The 22,943-nt window shown below is 35.2% G+C and overlaps 1 protein-coding gene across 3 annotated transcripts in view; it reads right to left on the bottom strand.

The window, feature by feature from the left end:
- Myo81F (unconventional myosin 81F) overlaps positions 1-22,943 on the bottom strand; it is a 454,212-nt gene that overhangs the window by 335,384 nt on the left and 95,885 nt on the right. For all 3 annotated transcript variants that reach the window (XM_090398885.1, XM_090398887.1, XM_090398886.1), the window contains 3 exons: positions 20,021-20,170; positions 10,629-10,721; positions 4,609-4,683 (listed from right to left, as the gene is read on the bottom strand). In XM_090398885.1, coding sequence (XP_090255011.1) covers positions 4,609-4,683; positions 10,629-10,721; positions 20,021-20,170 — 318 coding nt within the window. The remainder of the gene's footprint in view (positions 1-4,608; positions 4,684-10,628; positions 10,722-20,020; positions 20,171-22,943) is intronic.

Genomic DNA, 22,943 nt, shown 5'->3' with positions numbered 1-22,943 from the left:
TAAAAGAGATTCGCAATGATCTGAAATTTGTGAAGATTGTATTTATTTATTTTGATCATTATTACATAACAATTCCAGAGTCCAAAGACTCATCGAGAGAAGGCACCTACTCTACAACTCTCTGTCTCCACCACTCCGCCAACCACAACTACCAACGCCACCACTATTATTTTCACAGACAATCACAAACATCCATGCCCACGTCTGAATTCGAACCCACAGTCTATTGGCTGGAGAGCGGATACGCTAACCACTCAGCCAACCAGGTCGGCAAATGGTAGAGTGAATTGCAGCACAGTGAGCATTTAGCTTCCATGAAGTTTAGACAAGCATTAAAAAAAGGTCCATGAAGTGTCAGGTCAAAAGCTAAAGATGACATACAGATAGTTACTGACAGTAATATCAACATTCTCCTGGGAAAAAGATCAGTGCATAATAAGATGAAATTGCAAACGAAGTAAACATCTCAAACCAGATGAGAGAAGACAGAACAGCCTGCATGAGGATTATAACTGCTTACTGTTCTGAAACTGATGGTTAAAAGTTCTTGAAGTGAATAGTTGCATATGAAGAGAATAGAAACACCTGCATATGAAGATTGTGGACCAGAAATGAAATTCAGTCCTCACAGTGAAAATAACGAACTTATCTTGTCCAAAGAAATGTCAGTGCCAACATTCAATAGTTAAGTTAATGATGATAATGGTTTATGACAAGAATGAAATAAGAATGACAGAAGTTGTATTTCCACATTCAAATTTACATAACTTTTGCAAGAATTCATATTGAAGTTTCTAGAATAAGAACCATAGGGAATTGAAATGAAAATAAATCATTTACTAACTAATTATTTACATTTATACCACGAGTTTTGAGAGAATGTGCTAGGGAACCTACAGTGCCTTTGACCTGGCTTTTCAATGAAAGTCTGGTTGCGGGAAAGGTGACCGTGGAATGGAAGGAAGGTAAGATAGTGCCATTGCATAAGGGCGGTAGCAGACTGGAAGTGTCTAATTATAGGATAGTTTGTGTGTCATCAGTAGTTAGTAAGATCTTGGAGAAAGTAGTGAAGACCATATACAACATTGGGCAGATGAGGGTAATGTTATCTGTGAGAGTCAACATGGATTTGTGAAGGGGCGCTCTTGTTTTAGCAATATGCTAGCCTTTTATGATAAAGTTACAAGAGCATTAGATGAGGGAAAGGCATATACTGCCATTTTCATAGACTTAGTGAAGGCATTTGACAGGGTGCCACATGATAAGCTGATATTTAAGTTGCAGCACATGGGTCCGGATGTCAAATTGGTCGACTGGATTCAGGATTGGCTGTCCGATGGGTATCAGAGAGTTGTGTATGGTGGGACAGTTTCAAGGAAGCCGAGGGTTACAAGTGGGGCCCCACAGGGCTCAGTATTGGGACCTATATTGTTTAACCTTTATATCAATGACATTGTCAGTGGATTGCAAAGGGATATTCAGTTGTTTGCAGATGATGCGAAGCTGGGAAGGATTATTAGTAATAGTGCAGATGTGGCAGCCCTGCAAGAGGATTAGAATAAACTAGATAGATGGGCAAATGAATGGGGATGTCAGTTTAATGCAGCAAAATGTAAGGTCTTGAGGTTTGGGAAACATCGATGGGACACTGCATACTCTATGGGAGGAGCTATACTAGAGGAAGTAGGGGAGACAAGAGATCTGGGGTTGATGATTGATAGAAACCTGAAATTTAGGTGACATATTGCAAAGATGGTGAAGCTAACACAGAGGATTGCTGCAATAATGAGAAGGACGCTAACCTGCAGAGATAAAAAGGTTATCATTCCGTTGTATAATACCCTGATCAGACCACACTTGGACTATTGTTCTCAGATTTGGTCCCCAGGATTTGAACAGGATAAATTAACTGTGGAAAGGGTACAAAGGCAGATAACAAAGATGGTTTCAGGACTGTACAATGATATTTATGAGGATCGGCTGAGGAAATGTGGACTGCGAAGTTTGGTGGATAGAAGGAGAGGTGATATGATTGAAACTTTTAAACTGTTGAGAGGTGGTTAGAGGGTTGACACTGGGGAGTTCTTTCACTTGGTTGAACAGTGGGAAGGAGTGATGACAAGGGGCCATCCCTGGAAGTTACGAAAGGACACTGTGAGCAAGAGGGCGAGGAGTGGTTGAACCATGGAATGCATTGCCTGATGGAGTGGTGAGAGCGAGAATGGTCAATGAGTTTAAGGTGGAATGATAGACTGTGTTTCTGAAGGGGGGGCCCTCCCCTCGATGAGTCTTGATAGAATTTGTGTTTCTTAGGAAGGTCCTCCTGCGATGAGTCTTTTGACTCTATAGAGGCCTGAATAATAATAAAAATAATAATAATAATAAATTTCACAAGCGCAAATTAGCAATATCAGAGGCACTTTAATGACACACTCAGTAAAGACTGAGAATGAATGACTTTGAGAACATGAACAGTGATGCACATCGTGGTGAAAGTGGTGCTCTTCACAGTGATCTTCTGTGATTTCTGATGACAGGAAGATATACGTGGGTGGTCTGAAAAGTTCTCGGCCTAACAATGAAAAAACGAATTTATAATTTAAAAATTATTTTTATTTTTCAACATCATCTCTCTTAAAACTAATACATTTATTCCAGCGATGCTCCAGCACCATTATCCCGTCCCTGTAGTGATCTCAGTAAGATCTGCAAAATATCTTTCTACAGCTGCAATCACCTTTTGATTCAAAGAAAAACGTTGACCAGCAAGGAAAAGTTTTAGTTTTGGGAAGAGATAGAAGTCAAAGGGAGTCAAATCTGGGGAATAGGGTGGATGTTCCAACAATTCATAGTGGAGATTCCTTAATTTTCCCATTGCCAAAACACCTTTGTGGGCAGGTGCATTGTCCTAATGAAAGATGATTTTTTTCTTCTGCAAACTGGGTCTTTTCTCACGAATTTTTTCATCTAGTCTGGTTAAAAGAGCAGAATAATATTCCCTGGTTATTGTTTTACCCTTTCAAAGATAATTAATAAACAAAATGCCTTTAGCATCCCAAAACACCGATGCCATGACCTTGTCTTCTTTGGTGCTGAGCAGCCAGCTTCTGTCCACTGTTTTGACTGCTGTTTGGATGCTGGTGTGTACTGGTGAATCCAAGTTTCATCCATAGTAATAAACTGATGCACAAAATCAGTTTTATTCTTGTTAAAACGCCCCAAGCACTGTTCAGAGATTTTCATGCAGTGCGTTTTTGATCTGTGCAGCACCCATCTTGGGCAAAGCTTTTTTATTTGCAATTCTTCATGCAAAATGTATCCTACACATTCTTTTGAAATGCATATAGTCTCAACAATTTCACACACTTTGACTCGCCAGTCATCCAATACCATATTGTGCACTGATCAAGATTTCTGGTGTTGTTACACTTTTTGGATGTTCTATTTGATAGAATGACTTGCAATTTCACATCGATGCTTATGAGAGACGTACCAACTTAGAAAAAAAAAATCTTGCCGATGGTGTTGCCATTTATGATTGAGGCAGTGAACTTTTCAGACCACCCATAGTGCACCAATATTTGTAGGATCAGTTCTACTCCAGCTAAGTGAGTTCTGTAGAACTTCTGCTGTTTCTAGAAACAGTTTCTGTGACTTAAATTGGGACTTGAGTATCAGCCTGGCTTTCTTCGATTTGAGGAAATGGTTTTTATCCAAGGCATACCAAACATACCTTGCATATTCTTTTTTTCTTACCAAGGTAGTCAGGTCCTGCATGTCCAGAACACACTAATGTTCACAGAAATGCTATGAAAAAATGGCACATCTCTAGAAAATGCTAGAGATGTGCCATTTTCATCTCGTATATAATTCATAGTATACACCTGTTTAATCACTGATTTTTCTTATTGACAGCTTGGTTGGCTGAGCAACAGTATCTCCACTCTACAAGTTCTTTTTTGTGTTTTAGAGCTGAGTTTCTAGATTACCTAGTCCAGGATATTAATCTACTACAGGTTTACAACCTTTCATTCGCTATCAACTGCTTGCTGTGAGGAATAAAAAATTCTATGTTTTGGGGAGAAAAACTCTGCTATATCAGCAAAGTTACTTTCAGCTTAAAAGCCTTTTATGAAGGTTCTTTGTGTCCCAGATGGGATGCAAACCTAGGTGTTTCCAACCAAAGGGCATCATTACATCAATGGAAGTTGGGAATACTATTGAGTCTCATACACACACACCAAAGAAGGTGAAGGAATCTGGATGAGTGAAATCAAGCAATCTAATTATCTATATCTAAAACTTTAATGCTAAATCACTGTGAATGATCTGCTGTTTATATTATGATATGAAATCCTTTATATTTTTAAATGCTAACAAATTTGGTTCATTTCACCTTAAATTTGAATTATATAAAATCAAAAATTAAATTATAATTCTAATATGTCACTTTTTTATTTCTATTATTTTTAATAACTATAATTTAGAGAGTAAACCAGGATATTGTATAATCAACTGGAAAAAAGCATCTTTAGAAAACTTTTCTATCTGGATTAAAACACATCAAATATATTTTCAGAAAGTACTGATTATATTTTCATTCTTTACCTTTTCCAGTAATTCTAAACAAGATGTATTGTCTGTGAAGGTGATATGAGAATAAATAATTTCTTCTTGCTTATACTAGAATAGAAAAGAAATTATGCATTAAAATATTTTAAAAAACATTAATATAGTCCACACACACACACACACACACACACACACACACACACACACACACACACACACACACACACACTTATATATGCTAGCTTTGTTGGCCATGAGGATAGCACTCCCACTCTCCTACTAATAGCGTGGTTCAAATCCCAACTACAAGAATGGTTTGTAAACGTCTTTAGGTGGTAGATGAATTTTATAGCTCACTACTACTTTGCTTAATGGAAGCCTGAAGTGGCTTTAAGGCAAAAGATTCATGTTATATCTCCAGAGCAAGATGTATGTATTATCTATATACATATTGCTCTAACAAACAAATACATTATAGCCTTTTGTGGATGAGATTCATTAAATATACATATAACAAATATCAGTAAAATTATAATTAAAAAGTTGCTAGATCATTTCATATTTTTTCCTCACTATATCCCACCCTAGTATGGCCTTAATCTCAATTATAATTGAAATTATTACTGAGGATTATTATTATTGAGAATTATGCTCCAATTATGCCCCAAGTGGAGCAGGAAGTAGAAAGAGGTAGTAAAGGTTTGATTTTCATCCTCCCCCCCTCTCTTTCTCATGAAATGAAAGAAAACAAGTGATCAAAGAGATTACTGATTGATTGGAAGCATGAGGTAGTACATGAGAAAAGGAATTTCTTGTGTTGCCAAAAAATAATTACCTTATAGCAATGTAACAAAAGGTAGAGGATGACCTGGCAATAAGCAACAGAAGATGTGGGAAATTATAAGAGGTGTCCATTCTGCTTCAAGCTTTGAGGATTATTTTGACCTGGGATGTGGTCAGTTATTACAAGTTTCAGATAGAAATGATCATCAAAAAAAGAGAAAGAAAAGAATTAGAGGCAAATTGAAAAATTGCCATCAAATGAGAAACTAATTAAAGAAAAGAAATGAATAGAAATTAAGAAGCAGTCAAGGAAGATTTGAACACAAAAATATTATTATTATGTGACACCTCTAAGGACTCACCGGAGGGTGTCATGTAATAACAATAATATCAGAAATCATGCTGTAGAGTCAAACATGCAAACAACCACTACAAGCATTTAGTAAACAAGGCAGTGGTTTGATGACTTTTGTGATGAAAAGTCATTTGCTGCTTTGCATTTCCTAGAAAAACATTATGTCTAAGATATGCCAAAAAAAAAAAGATAGCAGCAATCTGCTGGTTGCACCACATCCACACCAGAAAATAAGGTTAGTTTAGCTGGGAATTATTTTATATTGCACATCAATAGCCCACTCCTGGATCGTGTTCCTCCTAAGTATTTTTTTTCCTGCTGTTTCCTGTTTGACTCATTTATAATTTTCAAAGTAATTACTTCATATATTAAAAATATCCTTATCTTGAATATTTGAAATAATTACTATGAAAAATTATAAATGAGTCAAACAGTTAGGAAACAGCAGAAAAAAAAAATACTTAGGAGGAACACAACCCAGGAGTGGGCTATTGATGTGCAATATAAAATAATTCCCAGCTAAACTAACCTTATTTTCTTGTAGTGTGACTTTGGTGCTACTAGCAGAGCAATGTTATCTTTTTTCCCTAGACATATTATGTCTAGGAAATGTTGGCATATCTTAGTCATAACGTTTATTATTATGTCTAGGAAATGCAAAGCAACAGATGACTTTTCATTACAAAAGTCATCAAACCACTGCCTTTTTACTAAATGCCAGAAGTGATTGTTGCCATATTTGGCTCTACAGTATGATTTTTGATTTCTGTCTTCCCTCATTCTGCTGAAATGCAGCATGAATGAGCTACTCTTCATGAATTTCACACTAATTTACTAGGGAGCAAGCATGTCCTCAAACTAAGGATACAGGTAAAGTGATTCCACATATTGGTTGCTGAATATATATGGGACCAAACTATCAAGAAACTTCCAAACCAGTTATCAAATAATTCTGCTACTATTTACTCTGGCCTGCAAAGAGTCCAAGTATAGCAGCAAGAGACATTGTCAAGGCCATGATAGGAGACTTGGTGATGGTACTACCTATGTGACAGACATTCACAAGCGAGTTATTTTTGTACTGCATGTTCCTGCAATGTAATGAATTTCTCACATTACCAATCGAGACAAAATAACTAACATCCTCAACTGCACTTCTTATGATTCCACTGTAAAAAATATGGTACATATGATTTTGTCTGATCTGACATGTCAGAGAATGCTCCTCTTTCATGATCTGCTTTGGATCAAAATTTCCCTGTTACAATTTGTTTGCATTCGTGTGTTGTCATTAGTTCTCTCCAAATTAAAACCAATCTAATCTTGATTATTTATCTCTGAAGATTGATTTCCTGAAGTCTAAATTATACAACCAGTGAAGGTGTCCTCCTTAGGCACTTCAACATTCACAATTCATGCTGGTTTCCTTCAACTCCACTAATGAAGCTGGAAGAAATGAGAGTATTTGCTAATCAGGAAATAACAAAAATACATTAATCTACTGGAATATCTGATAATCTTCACGATCCTCCCAAAATTCTGTACTTTCCTTAACCAACATTTCTAATGAATACTGTACTCTTTCTTCTCTTGGTAACTCAGTTCATAACCTCATCCAAGTTTCCTTTACTAAAGATTGTCTCTTAGCATATTAAAATAGTGCCAAATGGGTTAACATCTTTGACATCTTCTTTCTAATTTCTGTTCCAAATACCTACTCCAATCAAATAACAGAGATAATTCTAATTTGGAAAAGGCCATCATCCCTATTTCACTCAAAATTTCCAACTGCTATTCATCATACTGGTTCAAGACCAAAAATCTAGATTCCAACTAAGCATCCAGTGTAACTTGCAAAAAAGCCTCAACAAATGTAAATTTGATTTTGAAAAGGTTGAAAGCAGTCAAGCTAATGACACACACATAAAAATTTATCCCTTTTGCCATTTTAAAAATCTGGTTTGCCTGTCCACACAAATCATATCAATTCAGCATTTGACATTTATAAAAGTGCACTTTCTGTTTTACAGGTTGGTGCCTAATAGGCATTTCAGAAGACAAACTATTCCAACTGTATAATAACTTTACAAGCATCATAATCATTCTGATCAAAATTAACATGCTTTCATAAGATCTTCATTCAATAAAAATTATTTTTACCTTTGTTCCATGCAAAAGACCACATGTTACTTTTAAAACATTGTTGCTAAATGCTAATGCAAGTCACATCAGTATGACCATCTACAATAGTTAACTCTCATTGCAGCAACACCTACACTACAAAGGAATAGTTATTACAAGTAATTTGCATTTAGAATAGACCTGAGGCAACTGGACTTGGGAAGTTGGTAATTTGTTCTAGTGAGTTTGCAATACTGCAAAACATACATTTCTTTTAAAAACTTACATTTTTAAAGTAATCCCACATAAAAAAAAAAGTTGTAAAACCCACAGCACACCAGTATTATGTAGAGGTTGCATGATAATTACCATGTAATTACTTCAGTTACATAATCACATATGTACAGTCAGTTCTCACCTACAGCAAGTGAGAGTATAAGTGTACTACTGCAAACTAATTTTGGTTTTAGTGATGACTTTCATCACTACAAACGATGAGACCACTGACTTGTGGCTTGAAACAGTTTGGTATCTAGGGCAAGGTTTCCAGCCTATATAAAAATAAATTAAAATAAAAAAAAAAATAAAAAAAAAAATATATATATATATATTATATATAATATATATACGGGGGTCCTCAAGTTAGGCCAGAGATCCGTTCCTACGGACCAACATGAGGCGATCTTCGATGCAAGTCAGAATTACCATAGCCTAAGTTACTTACCTAACCTAAAACACCCAAAAGTCATACATATATATCAAGAAACAGAACTAGGCCATAGGAAAATGAAAGGGAGAACATAATTACTGTATAGTACAGAAAAATGACAAAAATGAAACAAAAATAATGTCTAATTTCACTTCTAATGTAAGGTTTTCCTTTTCTTCGACACACTGCCATCGGAAGAGTCTGCCTTATGTTTGGGAGTCATATTGAAGGGTAAAAAGACACAAACACAAAAGTGAGAGAGCGGATATAAACAAAGCACGCGGTACCCAAAGAGTATGCTGGGACCCAAGCGACGGCATCTCTCCCAAACAAACGGCGCGTAACGGTGTATTCTTCCACTGCACTCACAAACAAGTTTGCCCGTCACATTTGAATTTTACGTTGCGCTGCTTCAAGTTGAAATTTATTTTTTAAATTATTTATGGGATTACTGCTGTAAAGTCGAAACAACGAATGTTGAGGACTCCCTGTATATATAAAATTGATAAAATAGAACAAAGAATACTTAAACCATCCAGGCTACAAAATGTACTATAAGTTAGCAAATAATCTTTTGTAGATGGGAGTAACATAAAAAAAAAAATTGCTGTAGACCCCTTTTGACAGGACACTTATTTGGTAGTGTTCACTATAATGGTACTTGCTATAGTGAGCACTGCCTGTGTTTTGATTTCTCAAAAAGCACACAGTTGATGATTTAAGTTACTTAAACCAAAATATTTATATAACTTAGTACAGTTAATTAAATATCTTTTCACCATGTTCACATGTACCTTTTTATTTATAGTATATTTTTGTATATACTATTTTTTTGTATATTCTTGCATATTTATAGATTCACAGTTACTTCAATATCAACGAATTTGCATCAAATTCATTTAACAGTAACCAAAACTGCTTCAAGAAAATATGGCTCCCTCTCTTCCCACACACCAGCTAGCGCACACAATTTGGAAATGCTTGTGGTGAAAGTATGTCTTCCTATTGTTAACTGAAACTTTGGCGGGTACCAACAATTTACCATTGCAAGCTTTTAACACACACACACACACACACACACACACACACACACACACACACACACACACACACACACACACACACACACACACAGAGTTACAAACCTTTATCCAGATGTACGTCACTTACGCAGCTTATATATAAAATGCTTGGTAACGTGCATCACCACACATTCTAGGAGGCAGCTATTTAAGAATGCTTCTGATCAGTAAATAGTGTTATCACAATGAAAAAAACAAAGGATCTTTCAGAGTAGGATAAAGGTGTTATTGTGGGTCTGCCTGGAGCCACAATTTTGAAAACAGAACATCTGACTGGTTTCTCAAAAGATGAGATATCCAGGATGTTTAATCAGTGGAAAAATAACCCGCATTGCTTGTCTAAGAGGCATAATTGTGATCCTAAGACATTCATTCTGTCAGGAATGAGATCTCTGTCATCTTAGAAGGCTTGTATGGACAAATAGAACTTCCTGTGTGCGGTAATCAACTAAAGCATTTAATGAAGGCTGTTATGACCTATATCTCATTAAACTATATGCAGGGAATGAAGAGGATCAGTAATTGAGGATCATATGATTATACGAAAACGTAATGTTAAATAAAAGTTTCCAATTCAGTGGCCAGTATGTGTATGATTACAAGTAATGTTACAAGTAAATTTTTCATGAAGTAGCATGAAGAACCTTTCATTTAAAATACTTTATAATATATTTTAACATATTAATTATATTGTAATTAAAATAATTACTATATTTAAGTTAAGGGATATTATATCCCATATTGTTTCTTAGAACAATATTCTTCATATTGTTCCTCAAAGAGTTTTCGGCATGAAACTCTGAGTTTCTTATTCGGTTAAGAAACAATATGGGATATAATATCTCTTAACTTAAATAAGTTCGTGTCGCTGAATTGAAGCCTTTGGTTCTTCATATAATTGGTTAATTACTATATTTTATAATATAAAATATTTAAAACTCCATACAAAAAATATATATAATAATAAATAAGAAAATATAACTTAAGTAATGCTGTTAAAACTTACAATTTCTTGTTCCAAAGCAAATACATAATGATTAAAAAATTTGTGCAGCTTTTCATTAGTATAATTGATACACAGTTGTTCAAAGCTGTTCACCTAGGGAGGAAAAAATCTAATAAAGCAAACAAAGTCTTATTGGTTCATGAGTAGTTCTCTAGCAGTTAACAGTACTTTAGAATTTTATGATTTCTGAGCCAGAAATAAACATACTGGCAGTTAAATAAAGGACAGTTTACACAAAATATACAACTAATCCATGGAACAATTTCTTGATAGAGAAAAATTGGCATAAACAATTTCCATATACACTTCAGTCAAAATATTACGACCACACTCCCAATAGTTTTTGCCCCTCCCACTACCAGAACTGCTGTTATGCAACATGGCATGGACTCTATAGGACCTTTGAATGTTGCAGGGGTATGCTGCCACATTGTCGGAATTATTTCTCACCGATCTGTGAAGACTCAAGGTGGAGAATTCAAATGTTAGAACTCTTGAGACACATAAATGGAGATGTCCTATGAGACTGACACCTGGAAAATTTAATAGCCATGGTAACACCTGGAAGTTCACTGTCATGCTTGTCAAACCACTCTCAAATGATATTGGTAACATAGCAGGAAACATTAGTCTGCAAGAACTCACCTGTACCATCTGGGATGAAAGTTACCATGAAGGAGCATACCTGATCAACTACAATGCATAGGTACAATGCATTGTGAATGCTTGTAGCATTCATAATATAATCTACAAGTATCAGGACTCAAAGAGATTCCAAGGAAAATATCTTCCATAGCATAACATTACTGCTTCCTGCCTATTTCTATTGAACAATGAGGATTAGGCAAAAACACTGAGAGTGGGGGAGGAATTTTCTTCCCCATGTTTTTGCTTAATCCTCCATCTAACATACAAAGAACACCTGGACACAAATTTGAACGGAAAAGTCAACTTTCTTTTTCAGTGTTCAATCTGAATGATACCTCTAAGGTGCTAACTGTAGACACAGTAAATTATTAGATGTAAGTATACTTTAATGGACACCTACTTCAGATGCCATAAGGAGGAAGGTCGTCAGCCAATGAACAGTCTCTCTTCTATGGGCTTGCACAAGTTGAGACAACCACAAATACTGAAGAGGTGTAGATGGCTGTTACCTGGCCATCCAGTATCCTTCCACTCTAGAAACACCTTAACTACAGCATTCTGTGAATGGCCTATAATACTGGCAATTTTCCGGATACTGCCATCCTTCAACTGGTATTCTACAGCTATGGATATTTGATGGGGCGCTAATGGATCAACTGGTATTGAAGAAATGTATCACCAAATAAACCTAATGGTAGTAAATGATTAGTTATCATGGTTGGATACAATGATTGGATAGCAGTGAATTCTCATGAGAAAAACGAAGCCAAATTTATTAAGCTGTTGGGAGACAATTTTCTTAAGCAGCATGTGACAGGATGAACTCAAGGTCGAAGAATATCAGACTTGTTTATAGTGTCAGAGGAGTTTCAGTTAAAAAAAAAAAAAAACACTTCTATGCATGGCAGAAGAAGGCAAATCCATTCCAACAATAGAGTAATCAATGATGAGTGTTTATTATCAAATGTCAGCTAAGTGTATGTATATTCCATTCAAAAATGGTTACATGTTGAACAACAAAGCAGCCAATAATGAATAACTGAAGAGAATACTATGTTCAATCCCAGAGTTTATTCTAGACTAGAAGGATATCAGCAGTGCATGAGAAGTATTAAAAAAAAAAAAAATACATCAATGATGCAATATTGGAAATGTGTCCCTAGAGTTCAAACAACAAACAGGATGAGAGCGAAATGGATGTGCAATCTTATTAACCAAGAGATTCTCAAGAAAAAAAAGAAAAAACCTTATGCATAAGGAATACCATATGCATAAGGATGAAGTCAATTATGAAAATTACAAGGTGCAGGCCTGTTGCCTTTTAGATTGGCTCTGCAATCTAAAAGGCAACATAAGAATGCCACTATTATGTCACAAGTTAAAAAAAAAAAAATGAACATGAAAGAATAACTCTCCTGAATGCAGATAGTATGTGGGTGGGAAATACAGAAGAAACTGTTCAAGTAATGCGTGCCCATTTTGCTAAAAGCTACCAATGTTGTGCATGCAACAGAGAGCTCAATACTGCCTGTACACAGGATGAAGGAAACAAACATACTATCACCATTACATAAGCTGAATAAGAATTCGGAAATAGGTGCTACTGCCTCAACCACAGATGCGAGATCCCTCGACACTTCTGTGCATGGCAGAAGAAGGTGAATCCATTCTGATAATAGAGTAATCAATGATGAGTGTTTATTATTATATGTCAGAAAATTAACTTAGCTTTTATGAAATTTTTTTTTTATGAAAGGCAACATAAGAATGCCATTATTGCCGGCCTGGTTGGCCGAGTGGTTAGCGTATCCTCTCTCCAGCCAAAAGGCTGTGGGTTTGATTCCCACCGTGGGCATGGATGTTTGTGATTGTCTGTGAAACAATCACAGACAAAATAGTGCTGATGGTGGACAGTAGATGGCGTTGGTGTAGATGAGGCGGTTTGTGGATGAGGTTGAGTGGTGGAGACGGAGAGATGTAGAGTAAGTGTCCTCCCTCAATGAGTCTTAGGAATCCCTGGAGGTGTCAAATAATAATAATGAAAATTCTAGTTTTTAAAGCGGTAACTATTTCACTTGTACAACAGTTGGAAAATTTTATGTATAAACTACTTGATTTCACATGTTAATGACGAATTCGTACATCACCTTATTCCTTTCTCCCCTTCAACAAGAATTGACTCTTCTTGGCACTGTGCCAGCCAGTGTTCTCCCATGTGTGGTTGGACAGTAAAGGGATATCAGCATAGATGCTAAAAGTGTGTTCAGATGAAGTTGTGACCTTTCTGCATAATTTGAATCAGCACAGGGAAGATTCCAGGGAAGGTCACAGGGTAGGTTTGAGTAACATGCTCACATTTTATAATGATGTTACAGTTGAGTCAGACAAGGATACAATATGATACCTTTGGACTTTGCTATAAACTATCAGCTGAGAAAAAAGGATGGCTGACTGACATATCAAAAAGTGGTATATGGAGAATGTGAGTCCGCAAGGATGCTAAAAGTGGACAAAGTTCACTACCTACTTGGTTTCATCCTTTATGCAAGTGTAAGCAAACAAAGTTTGCACATGAAGTAATTTCATGACAAGGCAACGCTTATATAGAGGCTAACGACTTCACATCGGTTGCCTTACTATTGCCTTATGTATTCCAAGGATTAGTTCTTAGTCCAGTATTATTTAATCTTTACATTAATGACAATGGGAAGGATGTGACAGGAGACATAGCTGTTTGCTGATGATGCAAAGATGGCAGGGTAATCAGGAATGCAAATGACATGCAGGACTTACAGAATGATATGAATAAGGTAAGGTGGAATTGTGGGCATGTGAAAATAGCTATTAGTTCAACATTAGTAAATGTAAAAGTATGCATTTTAAGGCAATAAGATATCTAATGGCATGTTATATTGACATTATATTATATTATATTGGCATACATACATGTTATATTTAATGAGTCAAATAAATTTCTTTCTATTGGGAAAAGGTTAGTTTGGTGATATCTGGTTCTATATTTTTATTGTTAGTTATTAAACTGGTTGCATTAAATTGTTAATGCAAATTTATAAATTTATATGGAATAAGAAAGCTTTTAGCCAATACACTATACTAGCAGTATACAAGCAGTGTTCAAACCAATTTTAACTTATAGATTTGAGACCACAGATATGAAAGTTCTCAGAAAAATTGGGGGGGGGGGGGGAATAGATAGCATCAATGGAAGAATCATACTAAAAGTATGATTGTTCTAAAAATGAAGATATTAGGAAGGAACTTGAAATTAGCATTTAAGAACATGTGAGCAGAGATAATCTGAGGTTGCATGGTCACTTATAACAGAATTGTAGAGGAAAAGTTAACAAAACAAGTGTTTAATTCTAAGATGGAAGGGAAAAAACTCAGAGGAAGACCAAAATCAAGGTGGATTGATGCATTCAGAAGTGCTCTAGAAGACAGAAATGTAATATCCAACATACTGAGAGATGTAATGTCTGAATACAGAAATATAAAATCAGATACTGAAGTAATGACAAGGATAAACTAGGAAAATTGTTGGCAGGAGATCAGTAATAATGTAAACTTAATAATATACTGTGATAGTATCCAGACCATCTGTTGATGCTTATAATGAAATTGTTGATCATAATGACTTATAAACTGGCTAAGCACATAGCCTAAGAGCACTCGATTATTACTCAAAGCACTGATTTCCATGTTAAAAATTCTGGGCACTTCAAGTCCTGCTTATCAGACATTTTTTTAAAGATACTGACATTATGCTTCAATTTTAATATAGCCTCCCTATTCACAAATGTACCCCCCTAAAAGAAAGCTAAACTTATTAATAGTCTCTTACCCTCTGATATATCAGTTTCAGTACAGTAGTTATTTAACTTAGAAGGGAAAAACCTACATACAAATTGAAGACAACACAGATATCGATTCCCCCCCCTACACACACACACATCAAATGACAATCTTTTCATGAAATAAAAAACATTGAAAAAACAGCCTAAACTCTGCTTACTCAAATGCACAACATGGATATATGCTATGCTGACAGTGTATTCTCCATTTCGCTACATGGCTTGGTTATATTAAAAATGTTTTCAGCACACCTTAGATCAATTGCACCATTGAAAAAGAAAATAACCATGTGCCATTCTTTGACACTCTGGTCATCAGATATTCAGCAGATCCTTATACTTTTCTGTCCACACTGTGTGTGTGCCCACAATGATAGGTACATCTGTCATCAATGTACCTGTCATGATAGGTACCTACTGGCTGCTGAAATCAATCACATACAAAACACTTTTTTAGATAATGGCTTCTTCCTTTACAAAATGAATCTCTTCACAAAAAATCTATTACCATCCCTTAAATGCATGGCACATCAGAATAAATTTCATGCATTCATGAAAAGATGTAACATAGAGACTCTTAACTCACACTGAAAATTAGCCATTTGTATCCATTCATCAGTCAGATCATCCAACTGAATGAACATAGAAATTCATTCATGTCCATTATCTATACTACAACTATTCTAGAGTGGACCATACCTTCAATGCAAGTCACTGGATCCAATGGGGAAGAACCTCCCTGTTATACAGAAACGATACAAATCAGAGATTATTTGTGGAATCTACCACAGCATGACAACATTCTCTAAACTTAAATAAATAAGGCTGCCTCACCTTACCCAAGATCTAAGAATGTTCACATCATGTCACTCACCTTCAGCAGAACAATCACGATCCCATTGCCACACCCATAGGGGTGCCAGTAGGGACTTGATGATCCTCTCTTTTTTACACTTAATCTTTGTTTGCCTTTTTACTAATGAGCCTTCATGAACAGACAAAGTATATATCTTTGTGTCTATGAAGATGCCTTTGTGACCAAGGAAAAACATTGGTCTGATAATCTAATAATTAAATGAAGTTAATTATCATACCTAGTGTATGTTTTCCCTCGAAACAATTGAAGATGCTAATTAGTTTGTCAATCTGTAAAGTTACCTGCAATAAAAAAAACAAATGGAACAGGCCAACTATGCACTGAATTGTTATTCTATGAAGTTCATATGAAAAACACATAATTACAAAGACTCATTCTCTTTTGCAATACAAGCTACAATTCCCCCCCCCCCCACCCTGAACCTCTGGTTCTAACACACAATATTTTTATAATTCTATGCAACTTTTGGAGTTATTTCATTCTGCTAGATGCACATATATGCTTAGCTCCCCCATTCAGTCTTGCAATGTCTATTACCAAACATATCATTTAATTCATTTTTAATACATGATATTGTCACTATAAATGCTGGCCTAGTTGGCCGAGTGGAAATCATATCCGCTCTCCAGCTAAAAGGCTGCGGGTTCGAATCCTGCCATGGGCATGGATGTTTGTGATTGTCTGTGGAAATACTAGTGGTAGTCAGCAGTAGATGGCATTGGTGTAGTTGCGGTCAGTTGATGATTGAATGGTGGAGACGGAGTTGTAGAGCAGGTGCCCTCCCTCGATGAGTCCTTGGACTCCCTGGAGGTGAAATAATATAAAAAAAAAAATTCTCTCAAATCACATATGTAAAAACATTGCAACAATTAGCAACAGCCAAAGATTCATCAGCATAGTCACATCAGTAGCTTGGTACCAGATGCCTTTAAATGCCTGACTTACAAAGTTAATAATAAATAAGAAGAGAGAGTGGTACCAGATACATGGAGGAAAGAGAACGAGTTTGACTTTGTACTCAAGTAGTGAGTTGAGAGAAGAGCTATAGAGAGATGGATATACTTATATGCTAGAGTATTTACATGGATTATCCCTGACGAATCCTAAATTGATCTAACACATTCTCATCATCAAATTCCTAATATGTACCCTAAAAGGAAGTAGAGGATATTAAGATAGTTCCATTATTATTATCTTCCTATCAACAATTTTCTTCATAGTCTGTTATTTTTTAGGACCCAAGCACTGTCAAATCCTATATTTTGATATTCTAACACACACACACACACACACACACACACACACACACACACACACACACACACACACACACACACTTAACTGCATCAATTCACCTAGATCTTGGCTTCCTCTGTCCTGCCATATTAATATCAACACCTGTTCTGCTAACTTTTCCTCTCCCATTCTGTTTAAGTAACTCTTCAGATTAGTTCTATTCAAACATTCTTGAATACTAACAAAGCGTAGTTCTTTGCTGATATCTTCTTTTTTTAATATGATTTTGGTATTAATGCCATATGTTCACTCTCTTAATTTTTCTCAGAACTCTCATGTCTGTGGACCCTAATTTTGGATCAACTTTTATTTCTAACCCAACTCTCAGATCCATATGATAAAATTAGTTTAAACACTATCTAATACTGCCATTTTATGGTTTTGGCAAATTTCTCTATTATTCCAATATTTATTCAACTCACTTCCTACCATCCCTTTCTGACTGCATCAATCCATTTAGATCTTGATTACTTTGCATCTGGAGGCTATTGGAAAGAAAAAAAAAACTTAGAAACAAGGGAAAGAGTACTGTAAAAAGGAATCAAATGATAAAGACAACATAAAAACTGAAGATATTATGGAGGTCTGAAGTAATTACTTTGAAAAATTATTAATGAAACAAGAAGTGAGAGAACAGTAATAGAAAATATTCAAGAGAAATGCAATTAGAAGTACATGTGAACACTTGAGATAGAAAAAAAAAAAAGCCGTCAAAAGTCTGAAGTGACAAATAAACTCTTCAGTATGTTTGGACTGATTTCCATCCCCTTAACTGACTTGACTATAACACAAATTTTTCTTAAAGCTTTGCTGTCTTATTCCAGTCTCAGTGAGCTATTGATGTGGACAGTCACATGCCAATGATCAATGTTATAGGTGCTTCCAATAAAAATCACAGCAGTATCATCAGCACTGCTGTGATTTAGTATCTATTGAAATTACATAAATGATAACATTCTCATCATTCGTGCAGTTTCAAAAATAGTGCATTTTCAGGTAAAGAACAAATCCTTTTGTTACTGCTATTGCAAATAATTCTTACAGCTCCCTTTATACTAATCAGCATGATAACATTACACAACACTACATTAAACCTTGTATTGCAATTTCAAGTATGGCATTTTCCATTGCATCTTCAGGCAGAGGTTGGTGCACTTGACCACTCAGAGTGTGGATAATATAATCATGGCCTGGTGTTCAATAATTTTTGGTAATGTAATTTAAAAGATAATTAAAATAAGGACAATTTAAAAATCTACAGGATGCAAAACATATAGATAATAATTAGGATTATATGATTAAACTGGAATATCTGGAAGTCCTATACAGCATTAATCTCATGATGTGATAAAGATATCTCAGTAATTTTTTTAAAAAAGTTTAGGATTCTATATATCTCAATCATGAATATACTGCAAAATTATTCTTTAACCAGTTTAGGCTTTACAAAATTTATCAGAATTTTCATAACTTATCATAACAAAAGCTTCTCTGTTGACTATGAATAATAACAATATACTACCCATATGACTTGAAATTTTACATTATGCAAACTAAAGAGGTATGGTAAAATAGATCAGATGCATACAAAAACTGTGTTGAATGAGTAAAGCTACAGACTAAATAACAGAAAAAAAGGTGAATTACATTCTGAGAAATTCAAGTGTCTAATCTTGAAATTTGAAACTTCTACTACAGTTTAAAATTTCTATCAGACTGAAGATCATGTCAAAACTATATTAAGAAAGAATTAAAATAATTTAAAATGAGATACTGTTGTGATGACAGGAACTGATGTGGGAACAGAGGTTGACACTTGGAAGTACTTAGTACTACTATTATTAGTACTGGCTTATATTTCTATATTTATTTATTTTTATTTCTTATTATTATTCCTTCCCTCCTCGACACCTTGCAGTGTCGAGGATAAGGTGATCAGCCCTATGCCTCCCCATGTGTCCTATATCTGTAGATGCATGTGTTCAAGGGCCAGTTTGCCTGTTCTGGGGGATGAAAAACCAGAGTTTCTGGGTGAAAAAACTCCCTACCTCGTATGAGACCAGCTAACTCACCTTTAGTCGAAAGAGACTAGATAAAGGTTTCTCAAGTCACTGATGGAAATCAAACCCAGGTCTTTCTGACCAAAGGATTTCTTCTATACTGACTGATCTACGGAGGCTCTTATTTTTATTTATTATATTTATTTTATATTTTACTTATATTTATATTTTATTAACCAGCTTATATTTGAAATATAAGCCAGTTAATAAATATCTTTTTTTTTAAAAATAGTTTGTTTGGTGTTGTTAATACCATTAAAATAAGTTATGAATAACATTCAACATTTAATATGGATTACTGAAAGGGTTTTATAGGTTTAATTTAGAGGAAATTTTTGAGCACTTGACAAGAGGGAAAACAAGGGTCAGCCCTGGAAAATTAGTATCTCAATATCCAAGGATGACTGCTTGATGAGAAGTTGAAAACAATTATGATAAACAAGAGTACGAGGACTAGATTTTTCTTCTTGAAGAGTAGTCAATAATTGTTAGAGTTTGTCGTGATTGCTTTCTCTGTTAATGGATTCAAGGAGAAGTACAATAATGTGGATAGTGTGAATCTCCCACAATGAGTCTTCAGACTCCAAAAAGGTTCTAGTGCAATAATAATAGAAATAATAATAATACTAAATTACTTACATCAAAATTTTCAAAGCCAAATATATCCAGAACTCCTAAAAAGCGTTCACTATCTTGACCAGGATTAGTACAAGTATTGATGTAATTCACAATCCATGCAAAGGTACGAGAGTAGAGTGCTTTTGCCATGGCATGCCTATTTTCTCTTGCCTGAAAGATATGAATATTTGTATTTAGCCAAGCAGTAGGAAAACAAAATTTAACTTCTATAAAAAAGTATAATGAAATTTTCTTTTTAAAAAATATTAATATATTATTATAGCTCATTGGAAGTGGTATTCACACTGCACATCACTTGATCCCACAAAGGAAGACTGCGGTTCAAATCTAGTTGCCTACTAGAGCAGTGCTTCCCAAACTTCTGGATGTCAGGGCCCCCTTTGCAAAAATTAAAATATTTCACGGCCCCCCCTCAAAAAAAATCATAATAGAGATATATTATTATAATATTTATTGTATTTATATTCAATACAAAACATACACAGCGAATATTGCAAAAATCAAATGCATATATTACATTTTTTGTCTCTTACCGTTTGGTTCTGAAGACTATGCGGGCTGTTCGGTAAAATATGAAATACTGTCCTTTTTTTGAGTCTGTTTCTTCTGATTGTTCGTGGGAATTTTTTTTTATTTTTTTATCAGCCACTTATTCATCTCTGGGTTAAATTTTTTAACGTAGAATATATCAAATAATATCACCACTTACTGATACTGGCACACCATAGATTGATAACATGAAATTAGTGAATATTACCTGAATGAGGGAATCCCAGGACCAGGAAATTTTTCTCTTTTGTGACTTTTCTCTCTTTACAGTAATTAAGCCTAATGCGAAACAGACAGCAAAGGCAGGGTTATTAAAAGGTGCATATGATTGGTGCGGTATTAACAAAAGATCGCGCAACCGAAAGATAAAAGCATAGCTGACAATTGAGTTGAAATGCTAACTCTCTTCAACCGAATTCCATATGTGAAACTGCCATAACATTCATTATATATATATATATATTACTTAGTTTTAACACTTTTACGAATTTTAACACGTTCGGTTGAATTTTATTGCTGACTTGGGAAATCGAACTCACATACATCTAATTAATAACAATAGTTTTTAGTTAGATACTGTGTTTGCCCATGCAGCATGTGGTTTTGTTTCAGTCTATACAGCATAGTTTCTGTATGAGGGGACATGTGATTCATTAATTAGTGTGTTTTTATCCCAGTTGGCTCTAATTGCACTATTTGTTAAGAAATATATTACACAAACTCTTCATACCTTATTCACTGGCATAATAAAAGTACTTGTTTTTATTGCCTCTGCAGTATAGTGGCTGTTAGGGACTCTCTTGCAGTGGTAAACAACCACTGCAAGAGAGTTACTATCTCCCCACATTAACTTGTTTAAGCTTTTTTTCATATGTGAAGTATATGCGAAACTTTTATTGGTAACAGAAAACTAGCTCGGATGACAGTGATAATATAAAACGAGTTTTGATATGTATATAAAGTCAATATCAACAGTCCCTGATTACGAACGCGTGATGAAAGGAATAGGAAGATTTGGAGCTTCCCTGGAGAGCATTCGAAGTAACAATTAACCACTGCTTTGAAATGAAACGTATGAATAAGCAATATTTACTAATATTCATTAAGCGCCAAAATACGCAGAAAGCAAAGTTTGTGAACCAACACCAATGTGTGAATTTTTCCATTAAAATATAAAAAAAACAAAAAAAATTAATAAATAATAAAAGTTAAACACGTTTCTTTTAAAATAAAAAAAATCTACTTAGTCTTAAAACATTTTAAATTTGATTTCATTATTTCACGGCCCCCAAGGGGGCTGCGGCCCACAGTTTGGGAAGCGCTGTACTAGAGGAACATTTTCTAAGCCTTTTTTTTTGGCTGGTTCCCAAGTTAGCCAATCTCTGGCACAGGCAAGTGGGTTTTTTTCTCCTGGAAACTTGGGTTTTTCATCCCAAAAACTCAAGAAAATCGACCGTCGAACCCACACTATTTTCAGACATTAAAAATATTGTGTTAGGGTTAAGGACCCTAACACAATAACACGAGATGGTGGCACTTGTTAGCCATCTCTTCACTGCATGCTGTTTAAATCAGTGATAGCCTTGAGCCAGCTATCTCTGATTGGCTACCAGTGAAGACTGAACTTCCACTCAGTCTCCAAAAGTTAGATAGGGCTAAAATGCCCTCGCTTTCTTCCTATATGGGAATAAAAGGCATTAGCTGATTTTTTTTTATTAATATATTAAACAGAAGTTTATTGGAAAAATTCCAATTTTTTTTTTAATTTTGACTTTTGAAAAAGGCAGCATTTTATAAAATGCAAAGATAAAGGAAATGGCAATGGTGTAACTGTAAATCATCGATCCTGACAGCAATACTCCATGTGTAATATACAGATATCACAAGAAGTATGGTGTTTATCAGTTGCATTACACAGGAGTGCATTGTCTTGTGACAGATGCAGAAAAGGTTGTTCAACTAATGGGTGCCTATTCTGCTAAAAGCTATCAACCTAGTGTATGCGACATTGAGCTCACTGCTTCCTCTTCACTGGATGAAGAAACTTAGGCATATGAGAGCTATTGCACAAACTGAATAGAAATTCAGTAATAGGTGCTGATAGGATATCAGCACAGATGCTGAGAGTGTTCAGCTGAACTGGCTATTCCTTTAACCAGGCTAATTAATTTGAGTCTCAGAACAGGTAAGAATCTGCAAGAGTGGAAAGAATGTATGGTAATCCCATTGCACAAGGGTGGTGCAAAGACCTATTGACCAATCAGTACGTCAGGAGTATTGTCAAAATTTTAGAAAAGGTGGTTAGGACTTGTATTCAGAAGTGGCTTGACAGAAAATCTCTACTTTGCAATGAACAGCATGGATTTCCTAAGGG

Source organism: Typopeltis vanoorti, chromosome 10, assembly GCF_054136105.1.
Source record: "Typopeltis vanoorti isolate ZY-2024b chromosome 10, IOZ_Tvanoo_1.0, whole genome shotgun sequence".
Classification (NCBI taxonomy): Eukaryota; Metazoa; Arthropoda; class Arachnida; order Uropygi; family Thelyphonidae; genus Typopeltis; species Typopeltis vanoorti.
Note: the sequence above shows the minus strand (reverse complement) of the source record. Positions and strands in the feature narration are given on the sequence as shown.